The sequence below is a fragment of the Panthera pardus genome, unplaced genomic scaffold (assembly GCF_024362965.1).
Source record: "Panthera pardus isolate Hobbes unplaced genomic scaffold, ASM2436296v1 HiC_scaffold_21, whole genome shotgun sequence".
Classification (NCBI taxonomy): Eukaryota; Metazoa; Chordata; class Mammalia; order Carnivora; family Felidae; genus Panthera; species Panthera pardus.
In genome coordinates, this window is record NW_026526777.1 from 54,159,770 (window position 1) to 54,180,467 (window position 20,698).

The 20,698-nt window shown below is 40.8% G+C and overlaps 1 protein-coding gene and 1 non-coding gene across 8 annotated transcripts in view; both read right to left on the minus strand.

The window, feature by feature from the left end:
• Positions 1 to 20,698, minus strand: part of CUNH1orf105 (chromosome unknown C1orf105 homolog) — a 56,907-nt gene that overhangs the window by 9,525 nt on the left and 26,684 nt on the right. For 4 of the 7 annotated variants that reach the window (XM_019424949.2, XM_019424980.2, XM_019424990.2 and 1 more), the window contains 2 exons: positions 16,064 to 16,131; positions 13,111 to 13,178 (listed from right to left, as the gene is read on the minus strand). In XM_019424949.2, coding sequence (XP_019280494.1) covers positions 13,111 to 13,178; positions 16,064 to 16,131 — 136 coding nt within the window. Of the gene's footprint in view, positions 1 to 9,744; positions 10,115 to 11,064; positions 11,665 to 13,110; positions 13,179 to 16,063; positions 16,132 to 20,698 lie in introns of those variants that run through there. The other 3 variants (XM_019424966.2, XM_019424956.2, XR_002074025.2) reach the window with 2 other exon arrangements.
• Positions 5,385 to 5,491, minus strand: LOC128778971 (U6 spliceosomal RNA). Its single transcript, XR_008424822.1, has one exon. It is a non-coding gene; the product is annotated as a U6 spliceosomal RNA (small nuclear RNA).

Sequence of the window (20,698 nt, forward strand, 5' to 3'; positions counted from 1 at the left end):
TTAACCAACTGAGCCACCCAGGCACCCCTGAAGGCATAGCCCTTAGATGTCTCAGCTTTATGTAGGGGTCCCCCCATTTGATTCCTCATCCTGGACATTTTTTTCTTAATTAGTGCATAAAATAATGGCACATTTTTAATTGATGGCATTCTAGATTGAGTAGCATCTAGTAATTAATTAGAAAGCCTAGAACTTTGGGAATAAAATGCAAGATGGGTATGTGGAATGAGGGTGGCACAGAGGGAGAAAGCCACTGAAAAGGGACATGGGAACAAACAAAGAGACTAATTCATCATCTACGCTCAGAGAAGAATCAGAATCTGACTTCACTAATAAAGCACTGGGATTATTGGCTACCATTTGGGGCCTGAGTGCCTGAGGATGTGCTATGACACCAGTGAGACCTTGGACCTTAGGGTAGCACATCAGAGTCCCAAGCACAGCTAGGAGAGGGGATCCAAGAGTTTACACTCTTATGGTTCATTGGGTTGGGGGGGGGGGGGGCGGCAAGTTCTTTTTCTGAAAGAAAGGTGACTGGGAGCCCTTGCCCATCATTTATTTATTCTTTATCTCCCTACTATCTGTAAATTCCAGCAAGGGCAGGCACTTTGGCTTTCTTCTACATCAGTGTCTTCCAATGCCTAGACACATCTCTGACTTATACCCGGGGCTTAACAAATATAGGTCACTGTTGGCACCTGCTAGAGGTGATGCAGGGGCTCAGGCCTGCGTTCACAGTGACAGACCCAAAGCAAACAGGCAGAGGTACAGAGACACTAGAAGTAGGAGCCAAGATGTGAAGCCAAGTGGGTCAGAAAGGAGAGGAGCTGATGTGTGAGGAGGAGTAGAGCAGGCAGAGGAAAGGATACTGGAGGAGCGCCCTGAGCTAGAGAGCAGGCTTCTCTTCAGTCTTCCTTGTGGGCCCTGAGCCTCTGGTGTGGGTGTGCTGAGGCCAGGGAGAAAAGCGAGCACGGGGCGAGTAGCCAGGTTGCAGGCAACACAAGAAGATACATTTTTAAGATGCTGCCCATGAAATTCCTAAACCATAATTTTTTTTTTTTTTTTTTTTTTTTTTTTTTTTTTTTTTTTTACAAAATGTCTTATAGTAAAAGCAACTCAGAGACAAAGCAGTAGAATGCTCAGGTGCCCATGGGTTTGGCTCCACCTACACTCCTTTCTCTCCCACATCAGAGGTATCTATTCCTCATCCTCGCCTCTGCTCCTCATCACCAAACTTCCTTCTTTCTGCAACTCATTGCAATCCCAATTCTTCTGGAGCCCCCAGTGCTGTGACTGGCTTACTAGCATCTTAATTATATCTGGTAACTCTTTTTCCCTCCTTTCCTGTTGGACTTCCCTGTGTTATCTGGCACCCCCTGGGAACCGCCTATTTCCTAAAACTCTGCCCTTGGTCTCTGGGACACTTTCTCCTGGTTTCTTCTCAGTTTAATTGTCAACCTTCTCTTTCTAATCCTTTGTTGACATTCTCCAAGCCTACCCACTTGGGTCCCTCTCTTTACACACTGCAGCACAACACCGTCTCCTTGAATTATCTCATTGATATCATTAGCTTCAAATACCACCGTCAGACTGTTGACTCCTAGAAATGAACCTCCAGTCTAGTCTCTCTTCATAGGGTCCAACTGTATATTCAGCTAGAAGTTAAAAACCTTGCCTGGATTTTTGCAAAAGCCTCTACCTGGTCTCCCTCCAACTGGTCTTTCCTCCTTCCACTCAGCTGTTTGTTTCTCAAACCCAGTTCTGGTCATGTTTTTCTTCAGCCTGCTGAGTAAGTATTGCACATCCACATAATATCATAGCTGGTATTCTGTACGTGCCTTTATGATTACACCTATCATATGGTGTTGTAATGCTTTGTTTGCATATCTGTCTCTCATATTAGACTGTGAGTTCTAACTAAAAACTATTATCTATAAATCATCTTTGTAAGGCTTCCATGAAGCATAGAGTCTGGTATGTTTTAGGAACTCAGAGAATGAATGAAATAGTTAATGAATGAAAGCAAATGTTGGGTTGGGCTGAGATCCCTTCTTGTTAAACATTAACTCCTTTTAAAACCAACACTGCCACATTTCTTACTTCTTTGTCAGCTCCTTAATACATTATCCCTGTTGACTCTTGTGTGATATTCTACAAGTGGAGACACAGAAAACCTTAGACCAGCTTTGGAAGGGAATCTCTAAGCATAGAAAGAACCCTAACTAAAAGCATTCCAAGCACAGTTTCAGATCCGTCAGGTCATACTACGTTCACAGCTAGTTAATAACTAATATTTACTGAGAGCTATGTGCTCAGGTGCTGTACATAATCACTCCACTTAATCCTCACGGCAACCCTATGTGGTAGGTATACTAGCACCATCTTGATGGACGTACCGTCTTATCCATTCTTGTGCCCTGGTACCATCATGTACCAAGATGGAAGTACCATCCCAAGGGAACTCCGCCAACATGAGCGCAGTGCCCATGCTTGTATCCGCTATGGTTCATCCCCCCGTAGAGGCTGCCCCTTTGCACTAAAGACAGTAGCAACGGCTCTTTAAAATTAGCTTATGGACAATTGTTCTAGGAAACCCTGTAGCTCAGGCTAGAGACTCCTTCCTCTCTCCTGTGCATACCTCCATCACAGCACTTCTAACATGTCATTGTGATTATCTGTCAGCCTACCTCTACTGTCCAGTTAGATCACAAACTTCTCAAGGACAAAAAATGATTATATCAATTGTTGTATCTACAGCACCCAACGTGATGCCTGTTGCTTGGTATGTTTTCAGCAAATATTTATTAAATTAAAGTAAATCAAATGGAGAAAAGCCCTAAGCTAACTGATGGCCCTAGGGGGCACAGAGGCCTGCTCCCAGAACTGGACACCTTCTATTTCTCTTCTGTTTCTCAATACTGAAACTGATGCCCTCTTTAACATAAAAATTTTATAGCCCCTCTGATAATCACTAATATGCAAAAGATAATAGTTTTTAGCTACAGTCCAGTTTCTGCACATCCTCACCAGCTAAAAAGACTTTATTCAGATTGACTTTCATTATTTTCTACTATTAACGTAGTTATGTTTGTTTTAAATGCATGTGTATATATGCAAAATATTTCAATATTGAATGCAACTTCTTCAAAAAATTTTTTTAAATGTGTATTTTTGAAAATTAAAAATAGATCTACCCTATGACCCAGGAATAGCACTGCTAGGAATTTACCCAAGGGATACAAGAGTGTTGATGCATAGGGGCACTTATGCCTACTTTCAACAGTAGCCAAATTATGGAAAGGGCCTAAATAAATGTCCATCAACTGATGAATGGATAAAGAAATTGTGGTTTATATACACAGCGGAATACTGCGTGGCAATGAGAAAGAATGAAATATGGCCTTTTGTAGCAACATGGATGGAACTGGAGAGTGTTAATGCTAAGTGAAATAAGCCATACAGAGAAATACAGATACCATATGTTTTCACTCCTATGTGGATCCTGAGAAACTTAACAGAAGTCCATGGGGAGGGGAAGAAAAAAAAAAGGTTAGAGAGGGAGGGAGCCAAACCATGAGAGACTCTTAAAAACTGCGAACAAACTGAGGGTTGATGGGGGGTGGGAGGGAGAGGAGGGTGGGTGATGGGTATTGAGGAGGGCACCTGTTGGGATGTTGTATGGAACACCCAGCACTGGGTGTTGTATGGAAACCAATTTGACAATAAATTTCATATTAAAATAAATAAATAAATGTTTATTTTTGAGGGGGGGAGGGGCAGAGAGAGAGGGAGACAGAGGATTCAAAGCAGACTCTGCACTGAGAGTGGAGAGCCTGATGTGGGGCTCAACCTCACCAACTGTGAGATCATGAACTGAGCTGAAGTCAAACATTTAACCGACTAAGCCATCCAGGTGCCCTGAATGCAACTTCTAAATGCACCTCCCTACCCCCAGAGATCATGATATGGCTCCACTGAGAATTCCTGGGTTTCCCAGTTTTGCTCTGGTCAGCCCCTTCCTCAGGCAGCCCCTTGGATCTCGTCTCGTGACTGGGCTTTACCACAGATGACCAGACTTCCAAGATACTGAACTCCTGCTCTTGACATTTCCAAGTATCTCTTTCCCCATCTCCACACACATCTCTACCTCCCTCTCTACTGCTGCACTCCACTTTTTTAGGACTCCAATTGCTAACCAAAACTCTAGGGCTGACAGGTATAAGACTTGTTCACTGCCTTTGCCACTCTCTTGGGTCTAGTCTGCCTTCCTACCCTCTACCACCCACCTTTGAAGCCTTGTCTATCCTGGTGGGCAAGCTTCACACCAGGACCTACCTCCTCTGGCTCCTCTCTGCGCTATCAGTCCACAGACATGACACAATCCAGTAACCTTGAATGTCTAACAGGCTAAAAGAAGAAAGGCCTCTGATGCCAGCACATGTCATTTCCCACTCTGGGAAAACCCAACACGATGAGGCTGGGTTTTGTTTGGTTTGAAGCCAGTTTTATCCCTCAGATGGTAGAGGATTCCATGGAGAGAACTGCTATTTTGAACATAATTCTAACAAGGTTGAGGTGATCGGTTGATAGGAAATCTTAGATATTGTGTTGACCAAGAGATGGACACTGTTCACAATCAGAGGCAGAGTAGGATAGAGGAAGGAGCTTCCGATATGTGCTCAGAAAGACCCAAGTTCAATTTCCGACTACATACTCAGAAAGACCAAGTTCAAGTTCCAAAGTGTGAGTTATTTAGCCTTTGTGAGACCCAATTTCTTCACTCATATTTGGAGATAATAACCCTAACCATTTTGAAGGGTTATTGTAAAGATAAAATGTGAACTCACTAACAGTGTTGACCATGTAGTAGAGAACACAGTAAAAACTTATCTGATTACCCTCTTTATCAGCATCCAGTATGAGGTTGGTAAATGTTAGTTTATCAGATTTCCAAATGTTAAATGAAAACACGTGTTTGCTCCTGTGGTCAGAGACTCTAAGTGGAAACCTTGAGCACAATTGTATCATTTCTTATAAGATTTTTTTTTTTTGCCATCTGAATAATTAAACATCTTATTCTTTAAAAACTAATGGGTCATGATAGAAAATGGGTTTAAAAGCTAAACAATCACAAAAAAATATATATGAGGACTGTTAAGCATATGAAAACAAGTTCAGTCTCATAATTAGAGAACTAAAAATTTCAATGACACAGAGATATTTTTCATCTCTAAAATTAGTTTTAAAATAAAAATTATTACAGTCGTTGTTGAGGCTGAGAGTAATAGGCACATGCATGCATTTGTAGTGGTAATATAAATTAGAAAACTCTTATGCAGGGACATTTTTCAATTTCCAATAAATGTACATATGAGCTTAGCTTAAAAAATATGGGACACTTCACAAATTTGCATGTCATTCTTATGCAGGAACCACGCTAATCTTCTCTCTGTCCTTCTAATTTTAGCACATGTGCTGCTTTTACTAAGACGGGGATACGTTTATCCTCATTATGTGGCACAGGAAACAGGACTCAAAGAAGTTAAGTAACTTGACCAAAATTATACAGTTATAAAATATCACAATTCTGGGTTTATCTCTGCAATTGCATCAACCCAATATGGTAAGGATGTTATCTCATACTTATCAGAAGGTCTAATAGGTAGTTACATACAAATTTGATGAACAAAAAAGAAAAAATAATAATTACTCAGTAAATGGCCTTTACTTGATAGCAGCAGTTGAAACGAACAACGTGAAGAGGGCTGGTATTTAAAGAGGTTTTGGTTTTTTTATAAAACAATTATCTTGGCCTTTGCAGCAGGTCAATGTCATGAAAAAGAAAGTTGGGGTACAGTTCGCTTAGATTAAAACAAGCAAAACTGCAAAGTGTCCTCCCTGATTTTTTTTGGCTTTGAGAAGACCAGCCATAATAGACATGTTGGGAACAAACTGGGGAACTTGAATATGGACTGAGTGGAGATAAAAATAAGGAATTATTATTCACTTTTCGTTGTGTGTGATAACAGAAACTGTCCTTTAAAGGAGAATTTTTTTTAATTAAAAAAATAATTTTTTTAAAAAATTCTTTTACTTTGGAGCTACATGCTGAACTATTCAGTGGTAAAATGTCATGATGTCTTTATTTTCAAATGGTTCAGTAAAGCGATTTGTAGATAGAGGGAATGTGGAAAAATATTGACCACTGCAGACTCTAGGTGGAGGATATATAGGTGTTCTTTGTGGTATTATTCTATTTCTCTGTCTGTTTGAATATCCTCAGAATTAATTACATATGAAAGAAGAGGCCCTTGGGAAGCTCTGATCCAAAGGGAGGGCTCTAGAATTGTTCCACGGGGCTTGGTTCCTGGCCCTGTTCCTTACAAAGACTGGGAGGTCTAACACTCACTGAAACCTAGGTTTGGCAAGATGGTCACTGGCTGGAATCTGGCAAAAGGAACCTTAAGAAGAAGAAGGTAGGGTCGTGTGTACGGGCTTGAAAAAATGAACAGCCTGAGAAAAGCTGTTAGAACAGCAATTTTCACCAAAAGGGCAAAAAAGCGTTAGTTGGTGGCAAGTCATTGTGCGAATGAAGTCACACAGCTGCCAGGAAAATGAATTTCAGGTCAGTCTTCATTTCTGGAAGCAGATAATCCAGAACGAGGGGGGTTAAGAGTCCCTCAGGCACATCGGGCCAGGTGTATCTGGAGTTTGAGATTCCACTCTGAGTGCCTTGTTTTGAGTGGCCCTGTGTGGGTCCAGAGAGGTTGACCGGGTCGTGTCATATTGGCCAAAGAACCTCAGGATCAGAAGTTTAAAAAAGACTAAGAGGAACATGGGTGGTGCCATCAAATATTTCATGGGTTTTGTGCAAGACGGACTAGCCCTGTGTAGGCAGCTTCATAAAAAAGAACCAGGTACACTTGTTACACTAAAATGAAGACTTTTTGTAAAGATGCCAGGGAAGGACTGCCTTTGCTAAATGGAGAGCATTGTGTGCACCGTTCATCGTTCATCGCTCTCCTTTCACGCTAAGAGAACAATGGTAAATTTGAGACAAAGAGAGAGGAAAAACAAGACAAAGTTCTTCAGAAGTTTGAAACGCTACATAAGCTGAAACAAGGTTTCTATTTGCCGGTACTAGCATTTTGATAGCAAAATTTCCAAGGGCTGGAGATAAAATTTATCTTTGCGCTGGATGCTTGCCTAACGTTTGCCGTTTGCAAGCACGGTGTTGTCCATGTTCACGAAGACAAATAATTACATTGATAGTTTATCCAAAGCTAGATAGCCCTGGTCACTTTTCAAAGTTTTTATTTGTTTGCTTGTTCCATCTTGTTTTGTTTTTGAGTCAGTGAAACATTCATGTGGTTTAAAATTCAAAGAATAGGGGCGCCTGGGTGGCTCAGTCAGTTAAGTGTCTGACTCTTGATTTTAGCTCAGGTCGTGATCTCACGGTTCTTGAATTCTAGCCCTGTGTTGGGCTAGACAGTGTGGAGCCTGCTTGGGATTTTCTCTCTTACTCTCTCTCTCTCTCTCTGACCCTTCCCTGCTCATGCTTTCTCTCTCTCAAAAGAAATAACCTGAGAAATGAAATTTAAAAAATAAAAATAAAATTATTTATTCAAAGAATAAAGGAATACTATGAAATATCTCCTCCCTCTGCCAATTTCTGTGCTCCAGCCATACAGTCCCACTCCTCAGAGCCAACTAATGTTAGCCAAAATCTTGTTGTTGCAGGCATGCCTTGCTCTTTACCTAATTTTCTCAATGTGAGAGTCTAGGAAGCAAGGGTTTCCTGACTCTTTGGCTATGTGACCCATAAGATGCTTTCTGTTACACAGGACCAAGTAGAAGCCAATCCCAAGGGATTTAGGAACAAGCATTCCCTGAAACAGCAAACACCAGCAAATGCCTAACTCCACTATTCTGCAGTTTACTGGCCAGGAAGTGAAATGCCTCGCCAAAGACTTTGCAAGGGAAAGATAACATCTGTGGGGGTAAATATGGCTATTTCTTCTCTGACCAACTTTTCCGGCAAAGTTATACAATTGCATCTTTGTTCTTGTCCAGAGAGCTGGGCGGCTGGTGCTATGGAGCACCATATTATGTGTCATATACTATTGTTGGTATCACTGGGGATTTATAGTGGACAGTAACTCATGCTTATTTACATATTGGCCCATCCACATGCTCTTCATTTATGTCTCTCTGTGTTATTTCTCCAATGGAAACAAGTTCCTAATACCTAATACCACTGCCCCCAATTCAGGGAACTCAAGCTCCTATTTTCTCATATTGCTTGGCAACTGGGAATGGACTTTTCTTGTAAATACCTTTCAACTATGCATCTGGGAGGCTCCTGTGGGGATATGCTGTTAGTATGAGATATCATTCTCATCCTCATTAAGTGATACATTTTTCTAGAGAGACAAGAATTACATGTATGAAACAGGGATTGTACTTAGGGCTCTCAGTCTTTAAGAGTGTAAAAGTTTCCTACGATGAAAAAGTTTGAGAACCACTGATATAGACTATTGTTCTCAGTCACCACACTAGAACACTGGCAAACACCAGAACGTTATTCTTCTTGATGAGATTTTGGAAACACCCTTGTACTCCAGATGGGGACTTCTTGAGACTTAGGAAGCAGTCTATCTGACTAAGCATATAATATTCAAATTACCTCAAAAACTCCAAATAATTGTGCTTGGGACATGTATTTCTCCTTAATTCAGGGGTACAGATACCCCAAATCCTTTTACTGGATATGTTCATTTGCAAAGCAAAAAAGAAGAAAGAAACATTTTTATCCATGGTTTGTCTGTCCTTTGGCAATGATCTGAAGTGGAATCATGATTCATGTGTGCTCTGAGAGGAAGTGCGTATTACTTCCGGAATTACTGAACCCTAACTGAACTGAAACCAAGAATCATAGCCTACCAGAAACATAGGGCAATCGATCAAGTTTTACTGGTTTTGGGGGGGTTTGTGTGTGTGTATAAGAAATGAGGTCAATTTAGGTACCAGGCCATTTGTTAAAGATTCCTGAAGCCTGTTCTTCAAATACAGTCAGCACAGAGGTTGGTTCTCGCATGTTGGCCCAGCGTCCATTTAGCCAGGATTTGGGGATTCTACAAGGCTATTGCACCCTAAAGAAGGGAAGGGACCTTTTATATATGAGCCTGAAGGTGGGTATGGACCACTTGTGCCTATAAATACAATATTTGTAAGCCTAGAGTTTTCTTCTGTCTCCCTCACACTGCTGACACATGGACCAAGACAGAGCTGAAGGTGTACATTCTCAAACCAAAGTAACAAAATGACAAAATACAAGCACATGGTTTAGATACGATGGAGCAAAGATTAGATGAATATCTGATTACACACAGGGCGCTAAATGACATCACGTGAGCGGGGCAAGGCACGGTTCCTGTCCTTGACGGTTGCAACCACTAACCACTTGCCATTTTCCCCATTGCATCACAGTATCCTCTTGTCATCTGCCAGTTAACTGACAGAGATAAGGACAGAAAGGTGACCTCCATTTCCCTTTCATTATGTATTCATAATAGGTTAACCCCCTGAGGGACTTCCCAGAGCCATCTCCAGCCCTCTGCTCTGAAGAAGAGCTGAAATAATTTTCACAGGAAATTCACGTCTTAGAAACAGAAGGGTGTTGTCTATTACACCACAATTATGAATCCTAAAAAAATAAAATTAATGACTCTTGAAATGTTCCACTTGAATCAGCAAGTCTTTATCATCTTGTAAATTAGACCACTTGTCTTTAGGAAAAGTGAGAAGAAGATTGTCAAGAGCTAGAATTCTAGCAACTCCCAGGAAGGCAAAAGTGAGTCACCTTTTTGGCGACAGGTGGGTATTTATGAGAATGCGCTAGCGTCAGAAACAGGCTTGGTTAACTTGTTTTCTCTTGGTGAGTCTGGAAGAGGATGAGCTCCAGCCACTCATTGCCTCATTGTCTTGCCTACCGGCTCCTTTCCGGGCAAGGAAGAGAGCTGTGTCTCCCGCAGAGATTTGTAGGTATCTGCCAACAGTCCGTGGAAGACAGCTGTCCTGGGGCCCAGAATGGGCAGTCTGTAGTGAATGCTCTCTGGGGGATGGTGCAAGAAGAAGGAAAAGCAAGGGCTTCTTAGAATCTATTTTTAAAGAAATTCAAAGTATCTAAAGGTCACCAAAGGCTTTTGTTCAACCTTATAAAACAGATTCAAAGTTCACATAAGAATTCCTTTTAGGAGAACCATCTTTAGGCTTCTACAAATCTTGTCAAGGAGGTCAGAAAAGAGTACCTAGAAGCAAAACTCAAGTATTAAAAGTCGTGGCCAATTAAATACAAAGTGAATATAAAATGTGTCTGCAGTGGTAATGTGAGTCAAAGGGAAAAGAGGATTCGATGCTTAGAAGACTTTTCAGGGACACTTATATGGTTCTGTCTTCAAACAAACAGACTCACATGATCTTACAAAAAGTTGCAATAGTACTTGCATGTCAAAACGAACCTTCATTTTATGAAATGATTTAATTTAGCATTCCTTAAATTCCTCATCATCCTGGCCTCTTCTTCAAACGTGATTCTAGTTACAAAAAAGTTGGTTAATCTTCAACTTTTCCAAAAGACACATTGCTTGAAGGAGAGTAAATTAGTGCATGAAATAACATCTTTCTATTGGAAGTCACTGAATGTAAGGGACTTGGGAGTCCTGAATTCTCTGGAAAGCTCCTCGCTCCAGCTGAGTGAGAGCTAAGAGATGTCACAAGACCACAGACCTAGGATCCGGTTCAGTCTCGTCACTGGAATGAGGAAACAGAGGTCCAGGGTCACAGGCACTGATGGACTGAGGACCAGAATCCAGCTCTCTTTAATCCTAGCTCAGTGTCCCCTCACTGGCCAGGTGGTCGGCCAACTCAGGGGGTTTGCATCTCTACCGATGTTTACCGACAACAAGAGCCTGTGTCATGAAACGCCAGAGTCAATGTAAGTGAATCTAGAAGAAATCCCCATCACTTACAGAGATAGGCTCTTTCCGTTTACTTGGTTCTTACCAATAACTACTGATAACACATAAAGGTTAGCTGACTCCAGAAAAATACTAGAAGTCGCGGTTGTCATCGATGAGAAGAGTCAGGCAGTGACCGGCAGGAACGTTCACGGGGATGAGTCAGCCGTCTGGCACTTGGAGCGTTTCCACAGGCGGTGTCACACAGGCGGGCGGCAGCTTCGGCAGCAAGCAGCAAGCGCTTTGGCAGGGACGCATCTCAGCTTTACAAACCGCTGGGGCCAGAGCCCTGTCAGCAGTTGTTCTGGGCTGATCAAAGGTGAAGGCTGCTTGTACTGAGTGTCTGACTCTCAGGCGCGGGGGCGAGGTGGTGGGCAGGCAGAACGCTTCTCTGGTTTTACAGGTGGGAACACGGAGGCCCAGACCGTTTAAACAATTTGGCCAGTCCTGTACAGCAAGCCGAGGCTCTGAAGCCAGGCCTCGTTGCTTCTAGGCTGGTGCTTTTACAAACACCTCGGGGAAGCTTAGAATAACCAAAGTGAAGCTTAGAGATGTCACAGTAGGTCCACCAGGCTTTAGCTCATAGCCAGCTCCGTAAGCACTCTCCCTGAAATCCTCCTCCAAGACTGCTGCCCTTGGATGGACTCTAGGGGCAAGAGCCATAATACGTCCAAGAACATAATGTGCTCATGTTATGTACACAAAGTCTGGCTCTTACATCGGTAATTGAAATACACTCCCAGCATTAATAAATTGATGAAAGGCATCTTATCGCACTGCCCTATAGAATTACAAAATAAACATTCTTGCTGAGGGAAGGGCATGTAAGAGTGTGTGTGTGTGTGTGTGTATTACTCCTTTGTGAGGCAGGCCTGAAAAAGTCCAGGTTCAGGGTAAACTCAGAACGAGTGTGTGACTGGAACAGAGAACACTGTGACCGGACGCACATGTCGGTCACCCAGTGTTCTTCTGGCTTCAAGAAAATGAGGTGGTTGCGAACCGGTGAACAGCAGAGTGTGCTCTTTCCTTGGGTGGATGCTCTTAGCTCGAGGCTCTTCAGACCCTGAGGCTAAATGAGAGCCATGACCAAGGCCAGTATTTGTGGCTACCTAAGAAGGGGTTCACTGGGACTTGGCAGCCTTTGGCTGCACTCACATGAATGTCTCCAAACCTCAGCTGTTTACCTTTTACCATCCCAGCAGGATACCCCTTCTATCTTCACATTTCGGCTCTGGATGCCTTCTCAGGCAGTTCTGGCTCTAGTGCCCCTGAAGCCTCCCAAGATGGAGCTCAGACTTTTCCATTTGAATAAGCAAAGAAAGTGATCCTGATTCGCCTTACTGTGTGTATCAAATGAAAGAAAAATTGGAGGTGGCTTCAGTTAATACGGGAGCATGTGAGACGATGGATAAAGTCGCTAAAATGATAGCCTATGCTACACTAAACCCCTGAGTTGTACCACCCCAAGGAATGACCCACCCCCACCTTCACCAACCCAGTGTTGGCTTCTCTAGAAGATGAGACACAGGTCAACACTGAAGCTGGAGTTAGATGGTATCCTTTTTTTTCTATTAATAGCAAGTGGACATAAGAATAACGCAGGGCTGCTGCCAGGAGAAGGCAGGTGGTTTAGGAAGCCTGTGGGGTGGAAGGTTCAGGCCTTCGGCGAGGCCATTCCAGGGTTGTGGGCATGCAACTCCTTCCCCACATTAACTGGTACTGTTAGGACTGCCTGAGATGGGATGATCTACTTTGTGCCCCATTTCCATGAAGATTCTTCAGCAAGTAGATTACGGGGCTCTTTAGAAAGAATGAGGCAGGGCCGTATGGCATGGAGAGGACCCAGGAAGGAAAATGGCATAGATAAAGGCCAGTGAAGCCTGGGGAGGGGACAGGTGGGCCGGTGTGAAGGGAGCATGTCAAGGCCATAAGCAGCATGTGAAACAGGCCATAAGCAGCATGTGAAAAGAGAAAGGGGCAGACAGTGGGAACGTGTTCAGATAATTTAGAACCTATTTTAGGGATTAAACTTTTCATCCTACTACTGTGGGGGTTGTATGTCTCCCAATACAAGTACTCTAAAAATGCAAACCTGTTGAGATGTCATTACAGGAATGTTTGGATTCAGTCTTGGCTTTTGGTGGAGGAAGACTCATCATTCTGTTCGGAAGAAGCAAGAAAACACATTAGTTATGTGACCAAAGCTCAGTGGAAAGGAATGTACCTTTACACATTTTAAAACACAGATGCTGTCTTGAGTCTGGCACCTGTTGACCTGGCGCTTAGACCGCTTGGCCGCAGTGCGAGATGACTGGACCAGAGGCTGCTGCATCTCAGGTTCTTCTTGCTTTATGGATTTTGATAAAAACTTCATTGAAAAAAATATCTTATTCACTGTCAGAACATGTATGGTCTAAAAACAGAAGGAACCAAGAATCCTCCAGTGTCCAGAAAAACATAACAACTCTTCCAGATCAGTAATCTACCCTCCAAGTCCAAAGCAGAATATTTTGGTTAGAACCTTCGTATTTCATCTCATCTCATCTCATCTCATCTCATCTCATCTCATCTCATCTCATCTCATCTCATCTCATTTCATTTCATGTATTTTTGCTTTAAAAATCCCTTTTTATTCCCATCAATATAATTCTGTTTGACTAATTTCTCTAGTTTTGAGTGTTACTAAAGCAAAACAGAAACCATTTGGAAACACTTTGTTGTTAATCCAACTTGGATTAAGTAAAATTTTATACAGATTTTTACAGTTTTTTTAGGTTTTTTTTAAAGTTCTTATTTTAATCACCTGGTGCTCATCACAACAAATGCATTCTTTAATCCTCATCCCCTATTTCACCCTCCAATTTTACAGAAAATGTCTTCACCACATCCTATTTCTCCCGGCAGCTAAGGCTGTGGAAGTGACCCTCGACCAAAACGCATATGAGCCCAAACCATTTCTATATTAAATTGCTTAATTTCTAAAGGCTGACAAATCTGTAAACTTTGATGGGATATCTAAGTCTCTACACTCATTTCATGGTTTCTATTTCTACAAAGATTTTCCAAGATTATTTTTACTTTGTTACCAAAAATATGGCCCATCTGGCCAGTTTATTTTACTCAACTGTCATTAGAGGATTCAGTGGGACTAAGAAAAAAAATCCCTTCTATCACCCATGTTGAGCAAACCAGAAGGTGGTATTTGTCAGACTGAATAATTTAAGGTTTGTTTGCACTATAATTCAACAAATATATATCCCTCCACTAATATTTCCTCTCTGTCTTTCTTTTTCCCTCTCTTCCTTCTTTCATTCATTCCTTTCCTTCATTCCTTCCATTTTACACACATCCTTTAATTTTTACAATGGTTACAATTTAAGTCACTTTTTTTTTGAGAATGAGAGAGAGAGAGAGAGAGAGAGAGAGAGAGAGAGAAGCGGGGCTCACTCAAAGCAGACTCAAGCTCATCCCATGTGGGACTTGAACTCATGAACTGTGAGATCATGGCCTGAGCCAAAGTCAGATGCTTAACAACTGAGCCACCCAGGCACCCTAAAGTCACTTTTTAAAAACTATTTTTTCAGTAAGTACAATTCTACCTGAGACTCATAAACTGTGAGGACCAATTTAATAAGCTACAGACAGAACCAGGATCTTACTTTATAGTCACACTAGCTAAATCTCAAACAGAAGTGGTCTGTTTTCCTTCAATACATTGAAAAAAAAAATGACCAGCCTAATGATACTTCAGGTTAGTATTGACATGATTTTAGGGTTGGCTCAACCCTTAGTCTAGCTCAAAAAGAATAAATCAGCTAATTGTTTAAAATCAACTAATGATTCTGGAATTTGGGACTTTATTTAAAATACCAAACTTGCAAGATAAATAAACTGGGGCAACAAATTTCAAAAATCCTTTCATTGGAGCGTGAAACTTTTGCTCAGAAATCTCAGACTTTAGATATTTCAGTTTTCCATTTAAAGTTGATAAATAATATTTAGTCGAATTCCTTTTATTATGGTCTCATAGGAGCCTTTTAAAAGTATAGAGTCAGTGTAGGTCAGTGTTATCAGTGCTGGAGCCTGTCGAGTTCAAATACACTACCCATTTCCTCCCTGACCATATCTCTTGGGGCCAGGCACCCAGGACATGGGCTTCGTGCCTCTGAGTCCACATCTCAGCTTGGAGTGAATTTCATAAAAGGAATCATAGCATCTACTGCTGTCCAACGTAGGGTTACCAAAAACAAACAAACAAAAAAACCAAAAAAACCCACAACTATTTGTTTTCCCATATTATTTCCCTCTATATGGGGAAAAAAAGTTGAAGATTGTCATTAGATCACATATAACTTTTTTGATTAGTCACATTAAATCTGACTATGACTGTAAAGGAAGTCTACCTATATTGGTGCCTTATCCAGGATGAGTTTGCAGTTTGAGTTTTTTAATGAAGTAAAAATGGAGTCTTTCTTCCCTTTCTGACAGCTGAATACAGAAGAAAAAAAAACACCCTGAAATCCAACTCATCAAAAGTCTGACTGGATTTTATTTTTTATGTACTTGACCTTGTTAAGAAAGCAGCAAATGACCACCACACAAACTGATGACAGCAATTTTTCTTTTTTTTTTTTTTTTTTTTTTTTTAGTAAAAAGTAGCAGAGGATGTCCTGGACTGAGAACAGATTATGTGGGGTCTCCCATACCTTCTCAACACAGAAGTCATCTGCATGGAGAATGTGTACTCAGTTCTGCCTGAGTTACCAAAGGAATCTCCTTTCCTCCCCCTCGTACTGTTCTTGGGGAGGTGGAAAGGCAGATTATACTTTCCACCATAATTTCAATAGTTGTTCAAGCAAAAGGATGAAAACAACGATTTTGGTCTAACTATCTTGTTTAAACAGGAAATGAAACCGGTCAAGAAGCCCATTCTCTAAGCATTCCCTGAACATTCTACTTCCTATGTTTCTCAATCCACTGTCCTGTGTCCCCAAACTGATGTAATAAGAATTAAAATGATGTCCAGATTGAAATCTTAGACTTACCTATGACTCATTAAATTCTCAAAGGATAGCTTCAGATTATGAGGGATTATCAAAGTTCTTGGTTGTACCTGAGGAAGAAAGTCTCATTTAGAGCAGTGCCCCAACCTGTATTCCAATTTAAATAAATAATGCACCACCTTAGCGAACTCAAGTTGTATCTAGTATTAGAATCATTCACATATTCTTTTGTGACATGAATGAACCAGAGGGGATCACCTACCCACAACTCATAAGGTCTATGCTCTTCCCAGGTTATCAGATTTTAAGGTTAGAAACCTCAAGATTGGTAAACCCTCCCATTCTCTTCGTGGAGCTCACCTCCAATATCCCTCAGGTCTCAGAGCACCTGTCAGCCCCTCACAGCCCCTCACAGACACCACTGACTCCCGGACCACTGTTACGTAGTCCTCTGCCTTCCATTCTCACTGTTCCCTAGGCTTCCTCTATCAGAATATTCCTAAGGTTTTTATTGTATTTACTTGCTTGATGTCTGGTTTCCCTCATAGACTTTCAGCCTCACCAGGGCAGAGACCATGTCTCTGTTTTTGTACTTCCAGGTTCTAACACAGTGACTGTTTAAGAAGTATTTATTGATCAAATTTGTGAATGAATGAACCCCCTTTGAAGCACACTGGAAAGTTTTAAGTGTGTCCTTCACATAGGACTAAAATAAATTATACGGTTACAGTATTCCCGATTAAGACATTATTTTCTTGAACTTTTCCAGGTTTGTTACTAGCACTAGACATTGGTTTTCTTTTGGGGCTCAGGCTTTCACTGAGAATCATATTCCCCCCATTATTTCTCAAAAGGTATTGTAGCCATGACAATGAAAAGACAGTAACAAAATGTGAATGCAGATGTTCAGCTGGGCTACTCATTGAGTGACTTGCGATTTAAATTCATGACAGAGCAAGGGTGCCTGGTGGCTCAGTCAGTTAAGCGGTTAAGTGGTAAAGCGGTTAAGCATCCAACTTCGGCTCAGGTCATGATCTCAAGGTCTGTGAGTTCAAGCCCCATGTCCGGCTCTGTGCTGACAGCCCAGAGCCTGGAGCCTGCTTCAGTTTTGTGTCTCCCTCTCTCTCTGCACCTCCCCTGCTTGTGTTCGTTCTCTCTCTCAAAACTAAAAAAATAAATAAACTTATGACACAACAAAACTGCAAATTAAGGACCTTCAGAAGTGCTTGCAAATAGAGAAAAATCTGAATATTAAATCTATAGAAATGCCAAGCACCTACTGTATTTAAGCAGATTGTTGTAACTCTTTAGTTGAGGGAAAGTGAGGGGAGGGGGAAGAAGGAATGATCTGGTAACAGGAGCATCTGGGAGTGGTGAGGGCAGCAAAGACTTCGGTGAGAACCTGAGAAGAGGTTTCTAGATACATAGAAGGGATGAGAATGAAGGAGACACACTGCTTTTTTCCAAGTTTCTTCTGAAGTTGGCTCCGTTCCAAAGAAATATGGAGGAAACTCTCTACCTTCTCCTGATTAGCATGACCCCTTTTCGAAAGCCCCTAAATCCAGCTAGTACTACTGTATGCATGAGTGGGCTACAGGGGCTCCCCCATTTTGTCCCTGAGAAGAAGTGCGTCATGTGGTCAACTCCTATTCAGTCTTGAAAACCCTGCATGGTCTTCTTGGAAGACTTCCTGGATATCCACTTTCCATGCTCGGCCCACCGGGTCCATTTCTGTTTCTATTCATCATTTTATTGTCATTATTTGTTTGTCTGTTGGTTCCTTAAAGGCAAGGCTTATGTCTTATTCTTTTATTTACTTATTTTGCCTTCATAGCCTAAGCACCTGGCCCATGGTAAGCAATCAATACGTATTTGTTTCAATGAACTGAATTACATAGACTTTTGAAACCAGTTAATTTACATATGTTAGAGAATGCCTCTAACTTCCTACAGTATGTTCACCTTGACATCCTACTCTGAAGGGGCTTGAAAGTGTGTATTAGAGAACAACGCAGAAAACAGAAGGACTACAAAATAGATGTTTTAAGGGGAAGCTCAGCTGTTTGGAGCAGAGAAGAGGCAAGAGACAGTTTACATAAAAGTTAGGCGGATACCCCTGGTGACTCACAGCCATAACTTTCAGTAGGCATTACTTCCACACTAAATAGTTGAGCTCCTGGTGTGGGGTACTCATGCAGGTATATTAGTAGTTTATACATGCCAGGTCCTGTTTAGGATTTTTCTGTTTTCGGTATTCATCCACTTTATGCTTTTATTTTTTTTAATATTTTTCTAGTGCTAATCTTTTTGTAAATCCAGACACCATAAGATTCACCATCTCAGCGTACAACTCAGTAGTTTTTAGAAGTGTCACAAAGTCGGACAACCATTGCCACTATCTACTTCCAGAAGATTTTCATCAGCCCAGAAACTCTGTCCTCATTAGCACTCATTCTTCAAGTCCTTGGCAACCATTACCCGTTTTCTATTTCTATAGATTTGCCAATGCTGGACATTTCATATAATGAAATTAATATAACACGTGGCCTTTACTGCCTGGTTTCTTGTACATAACAAAATGTTTTCAAGCTTTATCCAGGTTGTAGCATATAGAAGTACTTTCTTTTCATGGCTGAATAATATTCCATTGTATGGACTGAATCACATTTTGTTTAAGCGTTTATCAGTTGATAGACCATTGAGGTATTTTCACTTTTTGGCTATTATGAATAACGCTGCTATGAACATCCTTGTACAAGTTTGTGTATGGACATATGTTGTCAGTTCTCTTGTGTATATATCTAGGATGGAATTGGTGGGTCATACGGTGACTCTACAGTTTGAGGAATTGCCAAACTGTTTCCTAAAGCAGCTGCATTCTTTTACATTCCCGCCATGTGTGGGGGTCCCAGTTTCTCCATATCCTTGTCAACACTTGTTGTTGTCCACTTTTTTATTACAGCTGTTCTTGTGGATATAAAATAATATCTCATTATGGTTTTGATTGCATTTTCCTAAAGGCTAATGATGTTATGGATCTTTTCATGTGTTCATTGGCCATTTATATATCTTCTTTGGAGAAATGTTTTTTGAAATTTCTTGTCCAATTTGAAATCGGGATGTTTGTTTTTTATTGTTGAGTTGTAAATAGGGTTTTTTGGGGTATATTTTGGATTCATTTTTTTTCCCATTCTGTGCATTGTGTTTTCATGTCCTTCATGGTGTTCTTTGCAGCAAAAAAGTTTTTAAGCTTGATGAAGTTGAATTTATGTATTTTTGTTGTTATTTGTGCTTTTGGTAACATATCTAAGAAACCATTGCCTTATTCAAGGTCATGAAGATTTACCCGTTTTCCTCTAGAAGGTTTATGTTCCAGCACTTACAATTAGGTCTTTGATCCATTTGTAGTTATTTTTTGTATATGATGTGAGGAAGGGCACAGCTTCACTGTTGTGCATGTGAATGTAGAGTTGTCTAGGTACCATTTACATTAATTTATGTAAATGTAAGTTACATTTATATTAAATTGTCTTGACACCTTTGTTAAAAATTAGCTGTTTGGGACCTCTTATTCTAATTCTTCTGGAGACCCCGGATGTATGTAATTAAATTTGATTTTCTCCTGTTAATTTTTTTAACTGTTCAAAAATGTAAGGTTCTATTTCTGGACTCTCAATTCTGTCCCCATGATCTATATGTTTATCCTTAGGCCAGTACCACAAAGTCCTGATTACTGTAGCTTTATAGTAAGTTTTGAAATCAGGAAGTGTGAGTCCTGTAACTTTGTTCTTCTTTTTCAAGATTGTCTTAATTATACTGCATCTATTGCATTTCCATATGAATTTTAAGATCTGCTTGTCGGTTTCTTCAAAAAACTCATATGAGATTTTGAGAACGATTGTACTGAACGTGTAGACCAATTTGGGAGTATTGCCAGCTTAACAATGCCAAGCATTCCAATCTGTAATTATGGTTTTTTTTCCATTTGTTTAGGTCTTTTAAAATTTCTTTATATGATATTTTATAGCTTCTGATGTACAAGTCTTGCATTTATTTTGTTAAATCTATTCCTAAGTATTTTAATTTTGTGATGCTATTGTAAATGGAATTGTTTTCTTAATTTCATTTTTGAATTGTTCATTGCTAATATATAGAAATAGAATTGATTTTTGTATACTATCTTGTATCCTGTAACTCTGCTATACTCATGTATTAGTTTTAATTGTTTTTTGTGGGTCCCTTAGGACTTTATGTATATAAAATTATGTCATTTGCAAATATAGTTTTATGTCTTCCTTTCTAGTCTGGTTGCCTTTTATTTATTTTTTTTTTTTCTTGTCTTAACTGCCTTAACTGGAACATGCAATACACGTTAAACAGAAGTAGCAAGAGCGGACATCCTGGTCTTGTTCCTGATCTAAGGGGAAACTACCCAGTCTTTCTTCATGGAGTATGACGTTAGCTGTGGGTGTTCCAGAGATGCACTTTATCAGGTCAAGGAAGTTGCTTCTATTTCTAGGACTCTTTCTCTATCTACCCCAGCATCTACGTCCAACCCCCTCCTGAGAAAGGAGGGTGGGGGTCTCAGTGACTCCAGCAGCTGTGCAGTACCCCCAACCCCAGGAGGAGCTTGAGGCTCTATTGCACATAGTGAAGCAGGGATATTTCATGCTCATT